Source organism: Rhipicephalus microplus, chromosome 1 (assembly GCF_043290135.1).
Source record: "Rhipicephalus microplus isolate Deutch F79 chromosome 1, USDA_Rmic, whole genome shotgun sequence".
NCBI classification, from domain to species: Eukaryota; Metazoa; Arthropoda; class Arachnida; order Ixodida; family Ixodidae; genus Rhipicephalus; species Rhipicephalus microplus.
Window position 1 is genome coordinate 245,953,942 of NC_134700.1, and position 25,735 is coordinate 245,979,676.

Genomic DNA, 25,735 nt, shown 5'->3' on the forward strand with positions numbered 1-25,735 from the left:
GAGAGCCAACAGTCTTTTAGAATGAATATGCAACAACTATCTCAGCTGTATATTATTCTGCGCACGCCTTCCTGTCCCTGGAAATGCACCCTGTTGTGACTGGCGCCCGAGCTGACGAGGGAGTGGCGCTCTTTGGATCTTCGAACAAGTAGCCGAACGGCCGGCTGTATAGTTACCGTCCCTCCTAGACGGAGGGTGAGGCGTCGTGTCGCCACAACGCCGTAAGCGGGGGGTAAGCGGTTCGGGAGACGACAACGAGTACAGAATCGCCACGCTAACTAAGCGAGCAGTTCGGCGTACCCTTTGATGTATGCTTTCATGAGCTTGGGACCCCTCGACCAGCGGCACACACACGACGAGGAGGCGCACCTTGGATTGCAGTGATCACAGCTCAATATTGGACGTTCACGTGGGCCGTGCATGCTCGTCCCCCTCGACAGTTGCGTGTGATATTTGATTGGACAGTACCATCCGAACGTGTTCCCTGATCTAGGGATCTGGGGTGCACATACCCTTTATAGTGAGCCACCCGGCTCATTTGAAGGAGCGCCATGTAGAGGAACGCCAGATTCGAAACTCGCCATGTAAGAAAGAGCTCGTCCTGTACGAGAGCTCACCTTGTTCATATTGTAAATAAACCCTCATCAAGTCTCTATTCCTCCTGCCTCGACAACTTCATCCCGGACCTCCGGTGCCTGCAAACCCCAGTCGCAACAGCCCGCATTAGGGTGGCCTATTCTGGCCGCCTTCGCAACGGCTGCCTGCGAAGAATTTCATTCAAGCTTCCTCAATATCCACGCGCGCTTCACTGACTTGTTCCATCTCTTTTGTAGCCCGGACGACAAGATCAATTCATTTGTGTGCGCACTACCGTACACTGAGTGTTTTGTACATAGATAACTTGCGAATTCACGGCCCATATTCTCGCATAAGTGCTCACTTTCCGGATTCAGTGCACCGAACATGCATGTCTGATGAATTCTTCGACTGTGAGCTTCGCCCTTGCAATACACTGCACAACCATTGACAAAGATTTGTAATGATATTGCCACATTTCATTTCTCAAGTTTTGTTATCACCCTAAAAACTACACAATTCTCAGCGCAAAACGCGCGTGCAGTTTTCGAGAAGCTTCCGGACTTTAGTAGATTATTTCGATAAGATCACGCCCACTCTGCGAACTGTACAGATTATTCTGGAACCTACGCCACCGCCAGCGATAACGCTAGAACATTCGATGACAAGAGTATAAATGCTGACGCACTTCGCCGCTTGTCAGTATAGTTGATCGACGGCCGACGCTCCGTTCGCCGCTATCAGTCCAAGACTGCTACTGTAATCGGACTTTCCGTTTACCGGGCACAAGTTCGCCCAAAATAAACAGTTAAATTCCAACACAAAGTCTCCTGTCTTCGGCCACGTCACGACTCCGTGACATCTGGTGGAGGTGCTGGGTACATGGAAGAAACAGCACAAGAAAGGACGTGTATCCTCTCCCACGAATAGACGACGCACTTGATCGGCTCCATAACGCCAGGTACTTTTCATCAATGGACCTAAAGACTGGCTATTGGCAAATCGAAGTCGACGAAAGAGACCGAGAGAAGACGGCGTTTATAATATCGGACGGCCTCTTCGAGTTTAAGGTGATGCCCTTCGGTCTTTGCTCAGCGCCTGCAACTTTTCAACGCGTTATGGATACAGTACTGGCAGGATTGAAGTGGCAGACTTGTCTTGTGTACTTGGATGACGTCGTCGTGTTTTCCTCGAGTTTCGACGAGCATCTTCGGCACCTTGAAGCTGTACTTCAAGCCATCAAGACGCCCGGACTCGCACTGAAGCCAGAAAGGTGCAGATTTGCGTATGAGGAGCTCTTGTTTCTGGGGCACGTTAGCAGCAAGTCTGGGGTTCGTCCCGATCCACGGAAAATAGCTGCCATCGCCGACTTCCCGCCGTCCACTGACAAGAAGGCGGTGCGCCGATTTCTGGGCCTGTGCGCCTATTATAGGCGGTTCGTGAAAAACTTCGCCCGCATCGCCGATCCTCTCACTAACCTTACCAAGGCCGACGTGGAGTTCAAGTGGGAAACTCCACAGGAACGCGCTTTCCAGGAGCTTAAACATCACCTCCAGACGCCTCCGTTACTTGCCCATTTCGACGAATTCGCCGAGACAGAAATACACACTGACGCAAGCAGCGTAGGTCTTGGCGCCGTTCTTGTGCAGAGGGCTGACGGACTTGAAAGGGTTATTGTTACGCCAGCCGATCGCTATCCAAAGCAGAATCCAATTATTCCACAACAGAACAGGGGTGCCTCGCCATCAACTGGGCTACGTCGAAATTTCGCCCCTACCTCTACGGCAGGCCCTTCAAAGTTGTGAGCGACCACCACGCCTTGTGTTGGCTAGCCACCTTGAAGGACCCTTCAGATCGCCTCGCACGATGGAGCCTGAGACTTCAAGAATATGACATTACTGTCATTTACAAGTCCGGCAAAAACACTCCGACGCCGACTGTCTCTCTCGTGCGCCTGTCGACCAACCACTACCTGACGACCCGGATGACGACTACTTCTTGGGAACGATAACTACCGACGACTTCGCTGAACGACAGCGGGCCGACCCGGAACTTAAGGCCCTAATAGAATACCTCGAAGGCAGGACCGCCGAAGTCCCGAAGGTATTCAAGCGCGCACTTGCATCGTTCTTCCTGCAAAACAGTCTTCTCCAAAAATAAACTTTTCACTGCTTCGAGCCAATTAAGTACCTCCTTGTGGTGCCTTCAGCTCTGCGACCAGAACTCCTGCAGGCCCTGCACGACGATCCGACGGCAGGGCACCTCGGTGTTTCTCGCACGCTAGTGAGGATACAAGAAAGGTACTACTGGCCACGTCTTACCACCAACGTCACTCGTTATGTGAGGACATGCCGGGACTGTCAGCAACGCAAGACACCGCCGACAAGGCCAGCGGGACTTCTGCAGCAAATTGAACCACCTTGCCGACCTTTCCAGCAGATTGGTATGGACCTACTGGGGCCCTTCCCGACGTCGTCTTTCAAAAAATGTGGATCGTGATAGCTACCGACTACCTCACCCACTACGCCGAGACAAAAGCCCTTCCCAAAGGCAGTGCATCCGAGGTAGCTAAGTGTTTCGTCAAAATATCGTCATACGTCACGGCGCCCCGGAGGTCCTTATCACCGACAGAGGAACGGCATTTACTAATGACCTAACTCAAGCGATCTTGGCATACAGCCAGACAAACCACTGCCGGACGACAGCGTACATCCCACAGACCAACGGCCTCACCAAGCGGCTAAACAAGACGATCGCCGACATGCTGGCAATGTACGTCGATGTCGAACACAAGACGTGGGACGCCATTCTTCCGTACGTGACCTTCGCATACAACACGGCAGTGCAGGAGACGACGCAGATATCTCCATACAAATTGGTCTATGGAAGGAGCCTGGCAACGACGCTCGATGCCATGTTACCCAACGTCACCGACGAAGAAAACCTCGATGTGAGTGAGTACTTTCAACGCGCCGAAGAAGCTCGACAACTCGCGCGTCTCCGTATCAAGAATCAACAGACGACCGACAGCCGCCGTTACGATCTTCGACGATGCTTCGTGGAATACCAGCCCGGTTAACGTGTTTGGGTGTGGACGCCGATACGCCGACGTGGACAAAGTGAAAAGCTTGTGTGTGTGTGTGTGTGTGTGTGTGTGTGTGTGTGTGTGTGTGTGTGTGTGTGTGTGTGTGTGTGTGTGTGTGTGTGTGTGTGTGTGTGTGTGTGTGTGTGTGTGTGTGTGTGTGTGTGTAGCGATGGTTGATAGAGGCAGAGGAAGAAGAAGTGAGAAAGGAATAAACATGGCATATGAGCCAGGCCACGTCGCCCACTTATCATAGCGTCACACGAGTCGACAGGACGAAGACCTGCCTGCCCCTTCATCAGTCGCTCATCATCTACGCAGTTTTCCTCATGACACCCTGGGCATACATGGACTACCGTACAAGCGCCTAGCATTACTCATCGACCAGCATCATGTCAGAAGCATCTACTGACCTTCCCATCCCCAAGTACACCGGAGCAGCGGACGATGGACCCGTACAAGACTGGTTCGACCTGTTCGAGCTCCAGGCTACCGCTGCATCTCGGTCGGAATGGGAGATGGTTACGAACTTCAGCGACTACGTCACCGGTGAGGCATTTAAAATTCTACCTCACCCACATATTCGAGAACGACGAGTCGTGGAAAAAGATAAAAGAAGAAATGATCATCTGGTTTCAAGACTATGATGAAGATTCGATTAGAACACACACTCGCAGTGCATTCGAACTCAGTCATCGCAGTCATAAGCAGCATGGCTCCTTATCCGTGCAAATATCTCCGATGCCTAACTCTCCGCTGCATAACAAAATTCAGTCCACTATTGATGACCCAGATGCATTTAATACTTCGTGCCGCATGCGTACTTTGCAAACTGACTTGGTATTCAGCTCAGCAGTTCCACAAAGACAGAACCATTCACAATCAGCATCTTGTGAAGAACAGTCTTCTGCAGAAACGTCTAGTGTTCACCAATCACAAGATCGAAACGACGTCAATCCACTATACAGCCTCACTGCCAACACTGAAAACAAAAGCGCAGGTGCGACTTCTGATGACACAAGTACTCTTCAGGTAACCACCGACAATGAGCAGTTAATAAATACAGAAGATTCAAGTGCACGAAACCCGCCACATTGTCTTGCGTCAGAAACAGCTGCATTGGTTGGCGTCGTAGAAGCCTGCGGAAGACTTGCAAAGAATCCTGGCACACCACGATCAATGTCACACCACACGCAAGTCGACAAAACCAAGAAACTACAACGTCAACGTATACTTCAACATTGTCAACGACGAAAGAAAACTTCATCGAAACCACTCTTAAGGCTCAAAGAACATTGCGAACAGGCCCATCGTCGTGGATACATTCTCCACCAGACATTAAAAATGCGCCTTCTATCAAAACATCTGCGACATCGCTATAGAAAAATCTCCAAAAACCACAAAAGCACTCCATGTACTCGGCAGGAACACAGGCAACGCCCAATCAACCTCGATCAACGCGCACGCAAGCTGCCTGCACGGCCTGCGTATCACCCACGACGAGGAATTCGATACCTACAATATCGGAACTGTCGATTCTGCAAGACGTTCGAACCTCGTTCGTTCTTCACAAGAATGCCAGCTGTGATTACCCTTATCTCCACGTCCAAAGCATTTTTGTGTTATCCAGGACGCAACCACCAGCCTCGCCCACCAGAACTCCTGCATTAACCTGACTGCTGCACTCTCCCCTGAAGTCTTTGAAAGTTTACGGAACTCCCCTGGAGCATAAAACCGATTGTGAATTTTGACATTTGTGACTTTTTAACCTATATTTGTCTACTTTTTCGTGTTCGTAATCCATGCCTTCTTTTGGGGGGAGGGGGAATCGTGACGGATGAAGCGATGGTTGGTAGAGGCAGAGGAAGAAGAAGTGAGAAAGGACTAAACATGGCGTATGAGCCAGGCCACGTCGCCCATTTATCATAGTGTCACACACACACACACACACACACACACACACACACACACACACACACACACACACACACACACACACACACACACACACGCGCACACGCACACACACGCGCACACGCACACACACGCGCACACACACGCGCACACGCACACACACGCGCACACGCACACACACGCGCACACGCACACACACGCGCACACACACGCGCACACGCACACACACGCGCACACACACGCGCACACACACGCGCACACACGCACACACACACACACACACACACACACACACACACACACACTATACAAGTTGTATACACTGGTTGTATTCGAGGGACTAACTCTTGGTCAGCTGCCCACTCGTAACAAGCTCACGTGCTACGTGACGCCAAACAGGCTCAAAAGAGTGTGCCACACTCGCCGCCATGACTACTGATGGCGCTGACTGACACTCCCACGTTCAATTCACATATAAACCCTATAAAGTGGCTGGTGGGATAGCTGCCGTGGTAGCTCAGTGGTAGAGCATCGAACGCCTCATTCGAAGGTCACAGGTTCGGAACCTGCCCACGGCAAGTTATCTTTTCACCCACTTTTCTTCATATTTACATTACTATTCGGTCTGATAGTTTCACCTATACATTCCGTAGCATTATTGTCTGTTAGATGTCATTATTATTGTGTCAAAACACAGAGAAACGAGCCTTTAAGTTTACACTTCTTTCCCTTATTCATTAACGAGGGTCTCGTACTGGCAGACTCGGTGCCTTTAGGTCGTATACGAGGGACTATTGGTCAGCTGCCCACTCGTAACAAGTTCACGTGCTACGTGACGCCAAGCAGGCTCAAAAAGAGTGCGCCACACTCGCCGCCATGGCTACTGGTGGCGCTGACACTCCCACGTTTATTTCACACATAAACCCTATAAAGTGGCTGGGGGAATAGCTGTCGTGGTAGCTGAGTGGTAGAGCATCGAACGCGTCATTTGAAGGTCGCAGGTTTGGATCCTGCCCACGGCAAGTTATCTTTTCACCCACTTTTCTTCATATTTACATTACAATTTGGTCTAATATCTTCCCCTATACTTTCCTTGGCATTATTGTCTGTTAGATCTCATTAATATGGTATATATATATATATATATATATATATATATATATATATATATATATATATATATATATATATATATATATATATATATATATATATATATATATATATATATATATATATTATACGCTTAATTTCGCTCAGCTCACTTTTCGTCATAAGCCTGCTAACCTGCTGCACTGCACTACTCGTCTTGTTTTCTCTCTGCAGTGGCACCTGGGGTGTTCCAGTGAGAACCAAATGCCCACAAGAAGGGGCTTCACCACTCACTTTGGTTTTCTGAACCACGGTGAAGACTACATTACCCACACAATTACATATGTAAGTGCATATACGTATATATATGCATAGTAGAAAGCGCGGTTGAACAAACGTCGCGACATTGGTACAGATTTCGTAATATATTAGTAGCCAATAAAATTTTCAATTTTCACAGAGAAACGAGCATTCTTAACACACGCGTGGTAGCTCTAGGGAACATTGATCAGAATTCAACAATGGAGAAAATGTATTCTCGACGCATGGACACCTGATCACACCTTACGCTCATCGTCCCGTGTAAGTTCATTTTATACGACCGGTAACAAGGTTGATAATACTCCCATAATAAATCTCTCCCAGCCTCAAAACGTGAGACCTTTTGGGAAGAGAGAGGTCACGTGAGGCCTTGTATCATGGTCGAAGTTACGTGGCAGCTAGGGTTGATTCAGATGACACTGTTGTTGCCTAAACTCTTGACCACGGGTATGTTTGAAAAGCCGCATGTGATGAGATGACGAGTGTAGGTTAATGGCGGAATATATTCCTCGCGTTTTTAACTATACAGCGCACTGGTCGCGTGTCTTAGGACTATTTTAATAAATTTTGACCAACCAGAGAAAAAAGCTAATCATGTGCTTACCGAGCCATTAGCAAAAGGTTAACATATGCCAAGTATTAGCCACGAAGTTGTGAGTGTGACTATATACGTAGAACAGGGGTACCAACTTCACTCACAACTTCACTCTAGTATATTAGAGTGAAGTTGGAGCAATGAAGTTGGAGTTGGAGCAAGTTGGAGTGAATAAGGAGCAACGACTACGTTTGAAAAGCCGCAGGTGGTGAGCTGATGAGTGTACACTAATGACGGAATATACCTTGCGTTGTCAACTCTGTGTATAAGTATAAATAATTCAACTTAAACGCTACTTAGGGCTACTGACACAAAAGTTTGGGCCTTGTATTTTTTTTGCTGCAATGTATTACAGGAAGTCTGTTGGTCATAGCATGACACATCATGTGCTGCAGCGCACGACAGATAATTATTTAGAGGCTCCTCATTAGTGACCATGCATGCAGTCTTAGATTCGGTTTGAGAGAACTCCAAAAACGGCAATCAAGCTGCCGGGTGCAACATGTGGCGTTGGTGCAACGCTATGTAGACCACATCAGCACACAGAACTCTTGCATACGTACTTCCACACGACACGCATCAACAAGTCCCTTCGGACAGGAAACGGGAAATCAGAGTCGCCAAACAAAAATCTTTCAACACTTGCGCCGCGGCCACGGATTCGGGAGCAGCCGCCGAGTATACTGTAGTGTAGGCTGCAGAAAAGAAAAATGGCGGCTATGATGTCATCATCATAGCTTTTCTGCTCACTGCAGCGTGGTGACGTGAAAAAAAGTAGAGGTGCAGTGTACGCTGTAGTAGGAGGGGGGGGGGTCACAGTGGGTCACTTTCGAGGGTGTCAATACCACGACGTGCTTGATTGCGCACGCAAACTTCAAAATTCATGTAAAATGCAAGTTGTGTTCGCTACTGATATTTTGCAGATGATATACGCATATTCACGAAGATCGATCACTCAAAATTTCGCAGCTACCACGGCAACACATTCTGTGTCAGTAGCCATTTAGATACGATACTTATTTATAGTGATCTTAGGTCTACTTTACGTTATTTTCTTACAGAAACTGTTGTTTAAGCAACCTTCTTCACCCGATAGCTTTTTTTTTCATTTACGGAATGTCCAAAAACCCCAACGCAAAAGAGCATGGCCGCTTTCATCAGGACTCCAGCCGTTGCTTTAAGCTGGCCATTTAAACAATTTTGTGATGCTATATAAATGCGCCATTTAGCAGAAACTATATAGTATACGGCATGCAGAGCACGATGTCCTCAAACCATGACTAACGTAACGGTCCACTTCACGTGGCTTTTGTTCCAACATTTTGACCTGCGCAGAATGGATCGTGCGGTTACGACTTCTGGTTTAACGAACAGCCATTAACGAACGCTCTCGGCTTTTACTCGATGGACCTGTTTAAAGACAGGGCGAAGAGCATCATCGCACAACACAACACATCCAAGGTCAGTGCAACATGTTGAACTTTCAAAGGGCATAGCCAGAAATATTTTTTCGGGGAGTGTCACGCGCCACTTGTAAAAGAATCTGTAAAAAGGGTCAGCACCGAAAAAGTAGAGTCGTTTAGCAACAGGGGCGGCGCCATTGTGGAATATGGAGGCTGGAGCCCCCCTCCCCAAACAAACAAACAAAAAAAATTCCGCCATATCCACGAAGTGAATGATGATGAGTGGGCGAAGCTCCGGAGGTAAACCTGGTAAACCATGAATCCTCTGTACATTTTGCCCACTCGATTTTATTACATCGCTCCCCCTAGCGTACGTCGCCGCACTAAATCGAACGATTGCCTTCAACCAATGACACGCGCCATATGTGACATCATTCCTATTTTATAAGATCTCGCGTCTTTCATCAACTACAAGTACCACTTTCTAGTTTATAACATATTGCATCTTTTCATCATCAGCTAAGGTACCACCATCTAGTAAACACTACAAGAACTAAACGAGAGGTGGCTACATACAGGAGACGGTACCGCCATCTAGTGAACACTGCAAGAACTAAACTAGAGGTGGCTAGATACAAGGGACGGTACCGCCATCTAGTGAACACTGCAAGAACTAAACTAGAGGTGGCTACATACAGGCTACAGGGGACGCACAGCCCACGCCCTAAGGAGCTTTGCCCCTAAAAAAAAAACTCTCCATGCACTTCTTCGACCCCCCCCCCCCCCCAATACCCCCAAGAGCAAGCATATCCAAACACAACGAGTATGTTTCCAGCGTCCCTGCCCTCCTGAAAAAACTCACTTGTCGTGGGTGGCACCCCGCCCCCGGTAAAGAAATCGTGGCGCCGCCTCTGTTTAGCAAGTTACAATATATATATATGGTGTGCAGGTAAGATACTGTATTACAATACTGCTCCACATTTTTCGTTCATTGTGCTTTTGCCACTTCTATTTTGAGTGAAGGCGACCCAACATCCAAATATTTTTTTCTGAATAATTACTGCGGGGTTGTCACGCCTCATATATAGTTGCCTGTCAGTATACGCACTGTTAACGAGGAAACTGTCGTTCAGGGGCACTGTCACGGGAACTGCGAGCAGAACGGGTGAGAGAAGAGGAGCGCATATCCGTGACTTGCCAAAAGACTCAATGATGCTATTTTTTATAGTTTACATATCGATGTAATTAATACACCCTTGCATATACGAGATGTAAAGTTGAAATCCTATATAAGACTCATGCTCCGGGTAGCAATTCTTATATCTTATATGAGATGTCTTTAATAAGCAGGGCACCTTTTTGTATTTTCTCATCAACCCGTATTTTACTGTAGGTGCACTGGTGTCTCTTATATTCATTTGTCTCTTATAAAGGAGCTGGACTGTTATAACGTACGTATTAACACAATTATATACAAGGGTTATACCATCGATTACAAGCCCGTGGTAAGCGTTTTTCTTTGAATATTACACTTTTGTGGTCAGTGAAGTATATATATCACGAGAGGACCTTCAATTAGAGCTTGTAGTTGAAAGTTGGAGAAGGCAATGTTAATACAAGCTCCGATTCGACGGTTTCTTGCCGCTGTCTGCGTGCCGCCTCTGCTTCGCGGGCTCTCACTTCGGGGTCTGCCTCTCGACGAGCCCTTTTCGCAGGGAAGCACAAAGTGCACATAATGCCTTACAGATGTGCAGTGGATACCTCGCTCATCAGCAGAATAACGAATGACATAGTGGCATAGAGGGCGACGAATGACGAATGGCGTAGTGAGGGCAATGCCCTATTTCGCGAAAGTTGCGGTGGTCGTGTTGGGGATACATTGCACAGCGGCGCCTATAGCGGTCGCCTCGAGAACTAGAGTACACGCCAAAGGACTTGCTCCGAGCATAAGAAGCTTGGCGCTCCTAGAAAGCGGCGTGTGGTAATTATTGTGGCGCAACGACATTCAACCAGATTCTTTTGTGAAACCGAAACCGAAGCATCGATGAGCGCAACAAGCAGATGAGAAGAATGACGTCACTGTCCGAAACAACCATTACAGAGGTGTAGTTGTTCCACGTTCGGTAACGTATGTGCGACATGCGCGCTATAATTACAAGTGCAACCTACACACCCGCGCAAAGAAGTCCATTGATGGTTGATATAACGACGCTCACTTATTTCGAACGTCTCGGAACACGACCGTTGCCCATATCCGCGTTTTGGTTTCGCTTCGACCGCATTTACGAAATCTCGAAACTGCAATGGGTTCCTCGCATGAAGGATTTCAATTCTCCCATGTGATATAGCCACCAGCTCTACTAATTAAGACGTTAAATAATTTAATTTTAATACTGTCTCAAATGACGTTATCTTTGGCTATATTAAGATGACTGCGGCTACGAAAAAAATCAACTAAGGCACCGAGCATATATCGCATTTCCGTGATTTTTGAAGATTTTGGACACGTTTTTCGGAACACCCGATATATACGACGACGTACAGTGTGCATTAAATATAAGTGAGCTTACGAGATAAGAGCATTTTCAAATTGGGGAGTTCGAATGTTTTACCTTGTATTTTTCATTATCCCGCCACCAATAGAACACGATTGACCAGAAATAATCAGCGTAATTAATCGATACCATTCACACGAAAGAAAAACATGGCCTTCCATTTGTCTCGGGCAAGTAATGTATAAATGGCCGCATGAATTCCGATGTTGTCGTAGTCTATACATTGACAGCATGCGCTATTAGACAACTAGTCGCTTTCACGTTTATTAACGTGCAGCTACATTCAAGAAGTTTATGTGTAGTTTAAATAAATGCCAATAATAACAAACCCTTTTGCGATCAATTTCGGTGAGCCCAGCGACTGACGCACGCTTTTGTGATGATCTCATCCACAGCCGCTGTTCTTGTACCTCAGCATGCAAGCCGTGCACATCGGCACCGCTAAACGCATGTTTCCGGCACCTGAGGAGAACATCGTGAAATTCGCCTACATAGGCAACGCAAATCGAACGGGTTACGCAGGTAAGTATACTTCACGAACATTACGGCGGCTGGTGATTACGGCTAAAAGAGTACCGGTGAAAAATCGTTGCACTCTAAGCATTACCGTAAAGATCGATACGTTGTAAATATTTTATCTTTTGCGCAGTAGTAATAAAGACTCTATTTAGATTAGAGTTGAATAGGTGGAGGGGAATCAGTGGACTCCTCCTCACAGAAGCCTGTTGGCAGTAGCCGCTACTACCTGGGCGCGTGTGACCAGGGCAATCTGGTAGGCCAGGTCCGTGCAGTCGAGCAGGGTCCATCCATGGTGTTGGACAGTGTAGAAGGGGCGGGGGGGAAGGGGGTTAACTGGAATGCCCACTCCATATGGAACATGTTTGAGGGCCCTTCTATAAAGTATGAGCACTTCCCTAAACACTTGATGACGAAATACTTTTTAGCGCAAAATTAGCAGCGAAAACCCGCGAGAAAAGAAATCATCGTGGCCGTTTTTAATCTCGCTCAGCAGTTTGATAAAGTGCGTTTTCCCCTTTCCATAACAGCCACAGTCGACACGCTCGACCAGGCGGTTGGCACCGTGGTGGAGGCGCTGTACGAGAAGCGCATGCTCGGGGACTCCGTGATCGTGTTCTGCAGCGACAATGGCGCGGAAAGCATGGGCATGGGATCCAACTGGCCCTTGCGTGGCATGAAGAAGAGCCTCTGGGAAGGAGGCGTTCGGGTGCCAGCGTTCATTTGGTCCCCGCTGCTGCGCGGTCGGGAAGAACGCGTCTACGAGCACATCATGCACTTGGTTGACTGGATGCCCACGCTGTACCAGGTGGCCGGTACGCACTACTTTTATTCATTGAGCCGAAAGCGTAAACTCATGCGATCTAGGTTGATATGATGGCGTCATGCTCTGACGTCATCACGAAGTCACACACCTTTCAAACTGGATACCATCGAGCACGACTTGATGACGTCATATGCGGACGTTACACGTGGCGTCATCAGCTGACATCTTCGCTCGTTCAAAAATGGGCCCGTGTCGGAGGTAGTTCAGTACAGAAAAATCGAGGCAGAGGAAAGGGGTGGCAATGTAATAGACTGAGAAAGAGACGGAAGTCCAATTCGTGTATCTCACACTACGCGTCTCGTTGTGCCGCGAAAGAACTCTGTTCCACGATTGTGTAACTTGAAGGTCCCCTAAATGGATCAGCCTTATGTTCTAAGACGAGAAAGCGGTTCATTTTTCGCTTTCACGATCCTTCTTAAAATGGCCATCTCCTCTCGCTATTTATTTCTTCATAAAACACGGGGGCAGTTCAGCAATAAGCGCTGCAGGCCTATCAGAAGTTTGTGCTTTTCGGCTACACGCTGTTTTCTGCGCTTGTGAACTCAAAAATGCTAGAAAAAAAAGTGAAATAAGTCGACCGCGCATGATAGTCGTGCGATACAAGACAGAGCGGCTGCGTAACACAGCAAGCTGGCAGACGATCGACAACCAATTTTCGTTGTATGTGGACCATTCGATAGCTTGTTTCCTCATGCATCACGTCGCGCAAACATTCTGCTGGCGCGTCACAGATTGCACACTGAAAAAAAAGGAAACGCTAGGAGAGAATCCTATTTCCAGAGGTTGTTTGGGGGCCCTTTAATGCGTTATCAAGTGTGGCTTTCAATTGTCACAAAGATTACTGCAGAATTTTTCGTGCCTGTGCAGACTCAACAAGAGGGGAATATTCCTCCGTGTGTGATGTAAAACGATGACCATCGCAAAAATTACTTAATGAAAAGTAAATTATATATACATATGTGTGTGTGGGGGGGGGGGTTCGTGACCCCCCCCCACACACACACGCGCATGCACAAAAGAAAGTCTACATTCGGTTACAGGAGGAAGAGTGGAGGACCTGGGCGCCATTGACGGCATCAGCCAGTGGGACGCACTGATGTCTCGTAACAAGCTGCCCGTTCGACAGGAACTCCTGCATGGCTTCTACCCGGCCGACGGGAGCGGTGCATACAGGAGCGGCAGGTAAAGCTTACAAGTTGAGCCCGACAAGTTTTCCTCCCTCCTAGTACCCCCAACACTTGCATATTGTGATTCACAACGTTGCAGCGTCGGTATTACATTTCCTGGCTCTGAAGCATTGACCTCCTGCTGCCAATTACATCCCGTACTTTTCTTGGCATCCTTGTCTTGTAGTTATCATTAATATTACCTCAACAGATAAGCATATGTCGCTTAATTATCAGGTACAAACTTGTGCTCGTCCCGAGCGATGGGAGCTGGACTGACACAAGGCTGCAGCCAGTGGGCGACACACCCTCGGACGTAGACCTCGGCAAACTAGCTGGCGAGTCTAAAGCGGCGAATGTGCTATCCGAATTCCACGCTCCGAGCACTGCCAAAGCTGCCAACTTGGAATGGAGACGATTGACGAGCGTCTCCTGCGGCCGGGGCCATGGGAGCAACTCCGAGGCGCTTCACTGTCCGTGCCTCTTTGACATCGTTGACGATCCCTGCGAGCTGAGGAACCTGGCGCAGGAGAGAAGTCACGTAAGTATCACCAGGGGCGGGGAGTGTGTTCTGTATTCCTTACGGTGGCGTCGCCGGGTCAGCCACTACTTATCCTCGAAAATTTAAAAATTTTGCATGTGTATGTGTACACGCACTCGTACAAACACACGCCCGAACATACATAAAGTATGGCTGCAACCTCCACCCTCACCCCCCTTGGCCCCTTATGGCCATGCCAAAACCAAGGACGTGGCCATAAAAAAATATGGCCGTGCTTTTGGTTCCTTGGCCGCTAATAAATAAATCAAAGGTTACCGCTTGCATTCTATTCTTTATGTAGCCTAAGCCGGGCACCACATAATCGCCGTAGAGTACCTTCAGCCACACCACAAAGATGTCAGTCGTTATACCAACAACCAGGGGCGGCGGCAGTATTATTTTACCGGCGGGGCAACCATGATAAGCGAGTTCCTTCAGGGGGACAGGGAACTTAGCCATTGTGTTATGACTACGTTCTTTTCTTGCGAGGAGGGAGCAACGGGAAGAGGTCAGGCGAATATTGAGAGGGGGGCTCCCCCCACCCCCCCTTTACCCCATACGCAACGCACCCCTGGCGTCGCCCCTGCCAACAACGAATATAGCATAGCAAACGCTGCTGTGATCGCATTAGCAATTAAAACCGAACAGAAAAACAAACAATCGTACTTCCGGATTGCCAGACAGTTTCAATCTGATTGGCATACGTTACTACAAAGGCTGCCATTTTTTTCCGCCGCAGCGCCGTCTAGCGTTTGCAATGTTTTGCCGACGTGTCTGTGTGTGGGGATCTGCGGTGGGCTATGCAGCGTATGCGCTCAGTACACGATGATTTGCTGTTCTTCGCGGTACACGGTAAAAACACAACGCTTCGCGACTGTAAAGACGCTATTAAGTAATCGCTAAGCTGTCAGCTTCGAAATGGCTGAAACAGAATGCACCGGCGGCGAATGAGACAGAATGAGACGTTCCCGTAGCGGTGCCGACGATAGACAAGGGGGCGCGACAGGGAGCGAGTATTGCAAATGTATTCTTTGTCCAGCCCGTGCAAATGGGTAATTGGCTAGTATGTTATATGTTATAGCTGGCCTTGTGGTGGTTCTGAGAGTAATAGATTGATTCATATGTGGGGTTTAACGTCCCAAAACCACCATATGATTATGAGAGACGCCGTAGTGAAGAGCTCCATAAATTTCGACCAACTGGGGTTCTTTAACGTGCACCCAAATCTGAGCATATGGGCCTACAACATTTCCACCTCCATCGGAAATGCAGCCGCCGCAGCCGGGATTCGATCCCGCTACCTGCGGGTCAGCAGCCGAGGTTCTGAGAGTATGCACCATGGCAGCGTTAAATTTTCGGACAACAGCCGAAGTAACAGGCGAGACGTAAATGGAGACAAACGAATACGTACGCCATTGTCCTACTGCACTTTAAGTGCGCGCATCAGTGTTTACAATGACTCTAGGGTTCCTTTGCCATAATTCATCATCATCATCAGCCTGACTACGTCCACTGTAAGACAAAGGACTCTCCCATGTTCCGCCAGTTAACCCGGTCCTGTGCTTGCTGCTGCCAATTTATACCCGCAAACGTCTTAATCTCATCTGCCCACCTAACCTTCTGTCTCCCCCTAACCCGCTTGCCTTCCCTGGGAATCCAGTTAGTTACCCTTAACGACCAGCGGTTATCCTGTCTACGCGCTACATGCCCGGCCCATGTCCATTTCTTCTTCTTGATTTCAGCTATGATATCCTTAACCCCCGTTTGTTTCCTAATCCACTCTGCTCTCTTCTTGTCTCTTAAGGTTACACCTACCATTTTTCTTTCCATTGCTCGCTGCGTCGTCCTCAATTTAAGCTGAACCTTCTTTGTGAGTCTCCAGGTTTCTGCTCCGTAGCTAAGTACCGGCAAGATACAGCTGTTATATACCTTCCTCTTGAGCCGGGATAGTGGCAATCTACCTGTCATAATTTGAGAGTGCTTGCCAAGTGTGCTCCACCCCATTCTTATTCTTCTAGTTAATTCAATCTCGTGGTTCGGCTCCGCTGTTATTACCTGCCCTAAGTAGACATACTCTTTTACTACTTGAAGTGCACTATTACCTATCTCGAAGCGCTGATCTTTTCCGAGGTTGTTGTACATTACTTTTGTTTTCTGCAGATTCATTTTAAGACCCACCTTTCTGCTCTCCTTGTCTAACTCCGTAATCATGAGTCGCAATTCGTCTCCCGAGTTACTCAGCAATGCAATGTCATCGGCGAAGCGCAGGTTACTAAGGTACTCTCCAATAACTCTTATCCCTAACTGTTCCCATTCTAGGCTTCTGAAAACCTCCTGTAAGCACGCGGAAAATAGCATTGGGGAGATCGTGTCCCCCTGCCTTACACCCTTTTTGATTGGTATTCTGTTGCTTTCTTTATGAAGCACTATGGTAGCAGTTGATACCCTGTAGATTTCTTCCAGGATGTTTATATATACTTCATCAACGCCATCATTCCGTAGTGTCTGCATGACGGCTGATATTTCTACTGAATCAAACGCCTTCTCATAATCTATGAAGGCTATGTATTGTGGTTGGTTATAATCTGAGCATTTCTCTATTACCTTATTGATAGTATGAATGTGCTCGATTGTTGAGTAGCCTGTTCGAAATCCTGCTTGTTCCTTTGGTTGTTGGAATTCTAATGTTTTCTTTACTCTGTTGGCAATTACCTTTGTAAATAGCTTGTATACTACAGAGAGCAAGTTAATCGGCCTATAATTCTTCAAGTCCTTGTCATCTCCTTTCTTATGTATTAAGATGATGTTAGCGTTCTTCCAAGACTCTGGGAAGAGTACCAGAGTCTTGGAAGAACGCTAACACCATCTTAATAATAAGAAAGGAGATTACTTAAGAAAGGATGATTACTTAAGTTTAACGTAACTCTACAATCACTAGCAGAGCATCTGGTTCAGTTCTGAACGTCGCAATACAAAGTTTAAGAAACCATGAAAGCGCGAACATCAATGCGTCCATTGATTCGTGTCGTCCTCGTAGTCAACATGAGCTTACGTTGCGCAAAATAACAAACGGAAGTACGACGGATGAGCTCGAACTTCCTCGTAGAAACAACACGAAGACAAAATAAAAACAAACGTCTTGCACATTGTATTGACGTGTTGATGCTCTGCCTCAGATATGCACAACATTCGCGTTTTAATCAATAATGCACACATGCATGAACGCCGAAACCAGAGCAATATTGGCGGGCGCTGCGGATGTGGTTGGATTTTCGTGTGACAAACCAGAAAATCGACCGACCGACCGAGAGAAGGATCGACAGACAGACCAAAATTTTTGAGTCGAAGTATCACAAGAAAGATTAATAAAGTAATGTTTTTAAAGACGATAGTCTTTCTTGGGGACCTTCGACGCAAAAATTTTTGTCTGTCTGTCTGTACATTTGTCTGTTTGTCCACTGTTAACGGCTTCGGTTACTTGATACAGCCAACCCCATCCGCAGCGCCTACCTATGTTGCTCAAGGATGAGTGTTCATGCTTGTGCAATCGTCAATTAAAAGGCAATTATTGCGTATGTCTGGGGCACCATAGCAACACGTATATATTCTGCATGTGCGTATCTTACCAGAAAAGGCATACATAAGTAATTTTAAGGACCGTAGCGCTTATCACGCTGCGCTGACCATGCAACGCTTGCACGGAAAGGCGAGTGTTTCCAACGCTTTGCTAAAACGAAACGGTGGTGGCACCTACCCGTCGCCTTGCGTTTTACACCTTATCACCTCTGAGATGGGCGCGCACACCCGTCACAGAGCCACCCGCTTTGTTTTCTAAGACAACTGCCAGATGGCGCTTATGTCTCACGTAGGACGTGACTTGATGCGCTCGTTCAACTCCACTGCACGCTCGAGGCACTCTAACGCAGTGCCTGCAGAATACCATTCACCGATTTTCTTGCGCAGAACATCAAATAAATGTCTTGTTCACTCTCTCCACACGCAAGACTATCGTCTTTCGACGACATTTGCAGATTACATGCAGATACAGGGACAATTTTTTTTAAAGATTTTCGCGCGGGAAACAGACGTAGTTGTGGGACTAAATGTTTTTGCGGTGGCACACGCCCACTTTGGTTCCGTAGCCTTCCTTTTTTCCTTCAGGTAGGATATAGGGAGCGTATACAGTAGCTCTAACGTTCACTAGACATACTGTATATCATATATGGAACTCTTGAATCTGGGATTCTGTTTTGTAATACGTTTGTAACGTTCACTGCAGGACAGAGGCATCTCGTGACGGCCTCCGATTTACCATAGCTTGGGCGAGTTGATTCGATTGCATTGCTGCAAACCTCCGAGTTTTCCGCCTTAATAGGCGGCTGTCGTCTTTAGCAGTGTTTCCCATCACGTGGCATCATTTTGTGACTACTAACCACCGGCTGCGGTTTCGCCGCTGTAATAGTTGATTGTCATTACTTCGAAATTGTTACTAGAGGCCGCCTTTTCGAAATCTCAAAGCTGCAATGTGTTCTTCCCATGAAGAAGTTGAATGTTCCTATGTGGCATAACCATCTAACTCCACTCATTAAGAAGCTAATTGAAATAACCTTCTTATAATTATTGTCTCGTATGACATGTTTAACCATTCTAAGACGCCTGCTGCTACAGAAAAAGTAATTCTGAAGGCAAAGAACAAATATCGCATTTCCTTGATTTTTGAAATTTTCAGACGCATTGAATTTACTGCAGGCGCCACTCGTACACAAGAAAAAAACATCACATTTCTCCAGTAAGACGTTCTAGTGTGCTCATTGCTATTAGGCATTCTTAAACTATTCGAGAAAACGAGTAAATGGAATAAAACATCGAGAACGTTCGCAGTGATCTCATATGTTGTCTTACTCGTGCAAATCTCAATAAATGCAAGGCTTGCAGGGGCCGCGGTTCTGTGAGCAGGCTCACATTTTTTTTTCTTAGTTTGTAACTGAGCGTAGGAGAGAGCGCCAGCATGTATCTTTGCAGGTAACACATTCTCGTGATGCTGGCTGTGGTTGGTTGTTTACATTGAAAACATGTGATTTCATAAGGTGGGGTGCTTGGCGTGCAGTGGCGAGACACGCACGATAATAATGATTCAAAATATGTTTATTTTCTTGGCTACTTCGGTCCCTGATTTTTTTTGTAGATGACGAGTTTCATTGTGTGTGCAGACGCACTTCTAATCCAAGTTGTCTCGCTTCAAAATTCTTGCGTCATTTTATACTATGGTAAGAACGATGGCGATTCCACTCATCCCAACGACAACAGCACAATTGAGCATGAACTCATGAGGGGCGATGTTCTACGGAAATGGGGGGCGATGTTCTACAACGCCGCGCGCAGCGTGTCTCCAAACACTGATGTGACAACAGTGGCATTGCGAATCATTTGTGTTAGCCAGAAGACAAGAAACCATCGACGTCAAGTTTCCAAAGAAATATCCGATAACGGTATCGGATAAGCATGGATGTTTACTTTGCCAAGAGAACTGATAACGATTATCATTTCCAAGTAGGAATTTCAGCCTCTTCCCCACGGTTGCAGAATAATCCCCCACCCCACTCCCTCGAATAAAAATACTGCTGGCTAGGCCACAATAAGGACAATGATATACAAAACAGAGCATTAACTCAGCGCGCGAGTGCGGTACAACGACCTGTTTGCATGTTGAGGTCGGTGAACTTTGTGCATGCGTATTCCCGTGTTCATAAGCCTGAACAAAATTTCTCGCTGCATCCGTTATTTCTGCAGATCGTGGACATTCTGATGCAAAAGCTGGCCGCTGCCTCTGACATCTCTGTGCCATCGCTCAAGGAAACTCCCGATCCCGAGGCATACCCTCTGTACAACAACTGCACGTGGGGACCCAGGCGGAACAGTTTCTGCTCAAGCGACCTTTGCACGGCGAAGAAAAACGCCGCTTCAGGGCCCGGCACTTTTCTTTTATTATTTCTCTTCAACTTATGTTTGACCTACGTCTCACGGACCTTTGAATGTGAATTCAGGTAACGCTCTGTTTATCGTTAGTGTAACTGACGATAGGAAACGTGTAGCGCCTACAGGTGGTGCAATTGTCCACTGTGTCATAAAGTACATTGATCTTGATAAAGTGCCGCTACTCCTAGTACTCTTTGCCGTCGTCAATAGGCGTGCTGTGGTCGCCATACAGCCTTCGCGCACACTCCGTGCCGTCGCACAGTCTGCTCTGCCCTCCCTTTTGCGACCAGCGTAGTGACATTTCCGATGACTTCGCTTCGATCGTATATCCAGAGGGTAAGAAAGCCGGGACAAGCCACCATGAGCCGTGACGCAGGCAACCTTGGCCGCAGCCGCACACAACCGACACAACGCGGACGCGGTACACTGTAGCGGTACTATGGGAGAAAAAAAGAGCACCAGGCGGAGAGTCGCGACACAATTCAGAAGCCCAGCAAAGCGGACTGCGTCTATGCATATAGTATCGAAGAGACAGTGCTGTGCCGTGATGGCAGCTCCCTCATCTTCATGACATTTTCTGGTTGCGTGCTGAGCTTTGGGCTAATGCTAGTGCTGGCTGACATGCCCCCATTGATAAGTCCGTGCTGCGACGATACCACGCAGCCAAAATGTGCAGCAAGACAAAGCAAAAAAAAAAACAGAGTAACTGGTAGCTGCGCCAATTTTTTTCCTTGCATCGTTTATACGCCCTGTCCGGGGTATGTATGCACGGGGACATCAAGCAAACCACCGTGGCAGCATAGCACGTGTGGTGTCGCGCTGCTATTCTTGAGGGTGCGGGATAAATTTGAGCCCATGGCGCACTTCGATGGGGGTGAAATAATTATAAACAAAACAAAAAAAACCGTGAACCGAGATTGGAGATCCCCAAGCGGTCACACCGTTGATACGCACACTACAGCATACCTCCAAATGATATCTTGATAGGAATAAGAAAGACGCATTCATTTAAGGCCGACGCAGGCAAGCGGAAAAACTGAAACTGTGTGTTAGGCGAACTAAAGAGCGAGTAAAAATCGATGACATTTGACACTTCTCTAGCAAAGCAAAAATTTCGATGCTACTTAGCCATGGCAGCCAGTGAGAGAAACGCTTATCGCATCGGCTGACTTAGAAAGCTTAGCTTTCTGGAGTCAACATGGACCATGTCTTTTGCACAAATTAAGTTAAACAGAGGCAGCATCGAGTGCTCACCGCGAAGGTATTTTTCATTACAGCTAAGAGGCGTGGGTGAACGTGGCCCCGCAGAAGTTTTCTGGACAAGGCAGCTTCCCTTTACTTGCGTTTACAATTTACAGATGAAAAAGAAAAAGACCACCTGCCTATCGGAGAACGAGTTTTTTCTTCCTCCATGATCGTATCATTCCTTTCACGTGGTGGTATCAGATGGAGTTTAGTGGTGATGGTCAGACAGATGGATGCATGGAAACATTGTTAGACCTAAAGTGCACGGCTCAACGCTCAGCGGGCCAGATAAAAAAAAAAAGTATGTCGTATATTGTATAATACGCTCGTTTCATTTCCGGCAAAACGCCGTTTAAACTCTGCTGTTTGGCCCTGGTTTACACTTGAGGCTGTCTTCACTATCGAATACGTATAGCAGACTCGCGCCATTCGGTTTAGAAACAAGCCCGACAGCACTAGAAGACAGGAGAGCGAGCAGGATTTTGCTCGCTTGGATGCAACACATCATCATCATCAGCCTGACTACGTCCACTGCAGGACAAAGGCCTCTCCCATGTTCCGCCAGTTAACCCGGTCCTGTGCTTGCTGCTGCCAATTTATACCCGCAAACTTCTTAATCTCATCTGCCCATCTAACCTTCTGTCTCCCCCTAACCCGCTTCCCTTCTCTGGGAATCCAGTCAGTTACCCTTAATGACCAGCGGTTATCCTGTCTACGCGCTACATGCCCTGCCCATGTCCGTTTCTTCTTCTTGATTTCAGCTATGATATCCTTAACCCCCGTTTGTTTCCTCATCCACTCTGCTCTCTTCTTGTCTCTTAAGGTTACACCTACCATTTTTCTTTCCATTGCTCGCTGCGTCGTCCTCAATTTAAGCTGAACCCTCTTTGTAAGTCTCCAGGTTTCTGCTCTGTAGCTAACTACCGGCAAGATACAGCTGTTATATACCTTCCTCTTGAGGGATATAGTGGCAATCTACCTGTCATAATTTGAGAGTGCTTGCCGAATGTGCTCCACCCCATTCTTATTCTTCTAGTTACTTCAATCTCGTGGTTCGGCTCTGCGGTCATTACCTGCCCTAAGTAGACATAGTCTTTTACAACTTCAAGTGCACTATTACCTATCTCGAAGCGCTGCTCCTTTCCGAGGTTGTTGTACATTACTTTCGTTTTCTGCAGATTAATTTTAAGACCCACCTTTCTGCTCTCCTTGTCTAACTCCGTAATCATGAGTTGCAATTCGTCCCCCGAGTTACTCAGCAATGCAATGTCATCGGCGAAGCGCAGGTTACTAAGGCATTCTCCATTGACTCTTATCCCTAACTGCTCCCATTCTAGGCTTCTGAAAACCTCCTGTAAGCACGCGGTAAATAGCATTGGGGAAATTGTGTCCCCCTGCCTTACACCCTTCTCGATTGGTATTCTGTTGCTTTCTTTATGAAGCACTATGGTAGCAGTTGATCCCCTGTAGATTTCTTCCAGAATGTTTATATATACTTCATCTACGACCTGATTCCGCAGTGTTTGCATGACGGATGTTATTTCTACTGAATCAAACGCCTTCTCGTAATCTATGAAGGCTATGTATAGTGGTTGGTTATACTCTGAGCATTTCTCTATTACCTGATTGATAGTATGAATGCGGTCAATTGTTGAGAAGCCTGTTCGAAATCCTGCTTGTTCCTTTGGTTGATTGAATTCTATTGTTTTCTTTACTCTGTTAGCAATTACCTTTGTAAATAGCTTGTATACTACAGAGAGCAAGCTGATCGGCCTGTAATTCTTCAAGTCCTTGTCATCTCCTTTCTTATGTATTAAGATGATGTTAGCGTTCTTCCAAGACTCTAGTACTCTTCCCGTCAGGAGACACCTCGTAAACAGGGTGGCTAGTTTTTCTAACACAATCTGTCCTCCATCTTTCAGCAGATCTGATGCTACCTGATCCTCACCAGCAGCTTTGCCCCTTTGCATGCAACACAGCCACGTCTTTTTACGTCCTCCCTCTTTTTATATATTGTTGCACTTGAATGTGCAGCGGTACCGCCAGAGCCCTTTGGTTTTGTTACGATGCGCACACACACCGCCTCTGTTAGCCGCCGCTCTCGTCTGCGAGAGCAGCTGAGAAGTGAGCGCTCTCTCCGCCAGGATGGTCGTGGAAACTCCAGCACTGGTTCCCTATAGTGCCTAGAATATACTTATATTCTAGGCACTATAGCGGTACTATACTAATACAGGGAAAGTGTATTATGCCACATCATCTCATTTTAACAGACCGTTATTTTCAAAATTGCTGAGAAGGTCGAAATACAGGTACTTCAAGCTTAAAGGTGCTACACCTTTAATTCTGTTCACATCGGGACTAGAATAAATGAATCTTGTTACATAGAGTTTCTTCAATGTACACTAGAGAGAACTCTGGGGCTAGTGTTGATTGATTGATATGTGGGGTTTAACGTCCCAAAACCACCCTATGATTATGAGAGACGCCGTAGTGGAGGGCTCCGGAAATTTGGGCCACCTGGGGTTCTTTAACGTGCACCCAAATCTGAGCACACGGGCCTACAACATTTCCGCCTCCATCGGAAATGCAGTCGCCGCAGCCGGGATACGAACCCGCGACCTGCAGGTCAGTAGCAGAGTACCTTAGCCACTAGACCACCGCGGTGGGGCTCTGGCGCTAGTGTCTATGGAAACTGAAACCCATAGAGTTTCATAAAATTACGCGATCATGGGAATGATTGGTAGTACACAGATTTGCCTAGTCTTCGCAATTGCGGCTTTGTTTATAGCTGGTTTTGGTTTCGTTTTGAAGGAAAGAAGGAACTTTTTTCAACTGTGACCCGATTCGAAATGGTAAGCCTAAAATCATAATAAGGAAGCAAAGCGCAACCGCTGAACATTTGCAGATTTTGTTTCGTGAGAAAACAGCTCTAAGCCACACGAACACACACGGAGCGAGAAACATGCCAAAATGCAAATAGATGTACTACCCATCATTTCCATGCTCGCTTAAGCACCGTGCGTTGCAGCTCCCCTACACACTAGCGCCACAGTTCCCTCTTGTGGGAAACTATGGCAACGCATGGTGCTTCACCGAGAATGGAAATTATGGGTAGTACATGTACTTGCAAAACTCTTCGTACTCTCTTCTCACTCGTGAAGCACGGTGCATTGCAGCTCCCTTACACACTAGCGCCAGAGTTCCCTCTTGTAGGGAACTATATGGCAATGCATGGTGCTTCGCTGAGCATGGGAATTGCGGGTAGTACATGTATTTGCCAACTCTTCATACTCCCTTCTCACTCGTGTGGCTTGAAGCTGCTTTGTCAAGAACCAACAATCAGAAAATGTTTAGCAGTTAAGCTTTGCCACCATAATCTTTTAGGCTTACAACTTCAAATCGGGTCACAAAGTTCAAAAGGGTTAGTTTTTTGACTTCGAAACAAAAACGAAACAGCAATAAACGAAGCCAGAAGCGTGATTCGCCGCCCACAAGTACAACGGCTAGGCACAACTGTGTACTACCCATCATTCTCATGGTCGCTGAACGATCGCAGCGCCGGTCCCCAAGTTAATTTTGGAAACCTCTACGGTGGGAACGGGGCCTCCGATATTGCGGGCGCACAGCGTGGCTAGCCTGCCGTGCGCCCATCTCGGTGGCCATGATGGGAATGTCCACACAATTCCCAGTTGCAACCCAGGACACAACATGGAAGGGTGGGAGGCAGCTCTGTCCAACTTTGATCAGAAGACCCAAGAGGCCCCCAAGAAACATGCGAGGACTGCGGCCCGCGCCAATGGGAACCCAGACCAAAGATCCGACTCGCCAATGTACTCGCGCAGTAAACCGATCAAGTTTCTCTTTATGAAAAATATCTGAGGCAATGTTTTGATTGTAAAAAGTAATTACTTACTTTTGAATATTATA

At 47.2% G+C, this 25,735-nt stretch overlaps 2 protein-coding genes and 1 non-coding gene across 10 annotated transcripts in view; 2 read left to right on the plus strand and 1 right to left on the minus strand.

The window, feature by feature from the left end:
* The window catches only part of LOC119164201 (arylsulfatase B), a 36,348-nt gene extending 15,595 nt beyond the window's left edge, over positions 1-20,753 (plus strand). For 6 of the 8 annotated variants that reach the window (XM_075892103.1, XM_075892125.1, XM_075892096.1 and 3 more), the window contains 7 exons: positions 6,899-7,009; positions 8,916-9,041; positions 11,934-12,060; positions 12,585-12,869; positions 13,921-14,062; positions 14,284-14,587; positions 20,378-20,753. In XM_075892103.1, coding sequence (XP_075748218.1) covers positions 6,899-7,009; positions 8,916-9,041; positions 11,934-12,060; positions 12,585-12,869; positions 13,921-14,062; positions 14,284-14,587; positions 20,378-20,635 — 1,353 coding nt within the window. In that variant the 3' untranslated portion in view covers positions 20,636-20,753. The remainder of the gene's footprint in view (positions 1-6,898; positions 7,010-8,915; positions 9,042-11,933; positions 12,061-12,584; positions 12,870-13,920; positions 14,063-14,283; positions 14,588-20,377) is intronic. The other 2 variants (XM_075892106.1, XM_075892119.1) reach the window with 2 other exon arrangements.
* Positions 1-25,735, minus strand: part of LOC142814169 (uncharacterized) — a 578,033-nt gene that overhangs the window by 543,799 nt on the left and 8,499 nt on the right. The window lies entirely within an intron of this gene.
* Positions 6,079-6,150, plus strand: TRNAR-CCU (transfer RNA arginine (anticodon CCU)). The gene has a single exon. It is a non-coding gene; the product is annotated as a tRNA-Arg (tRNA).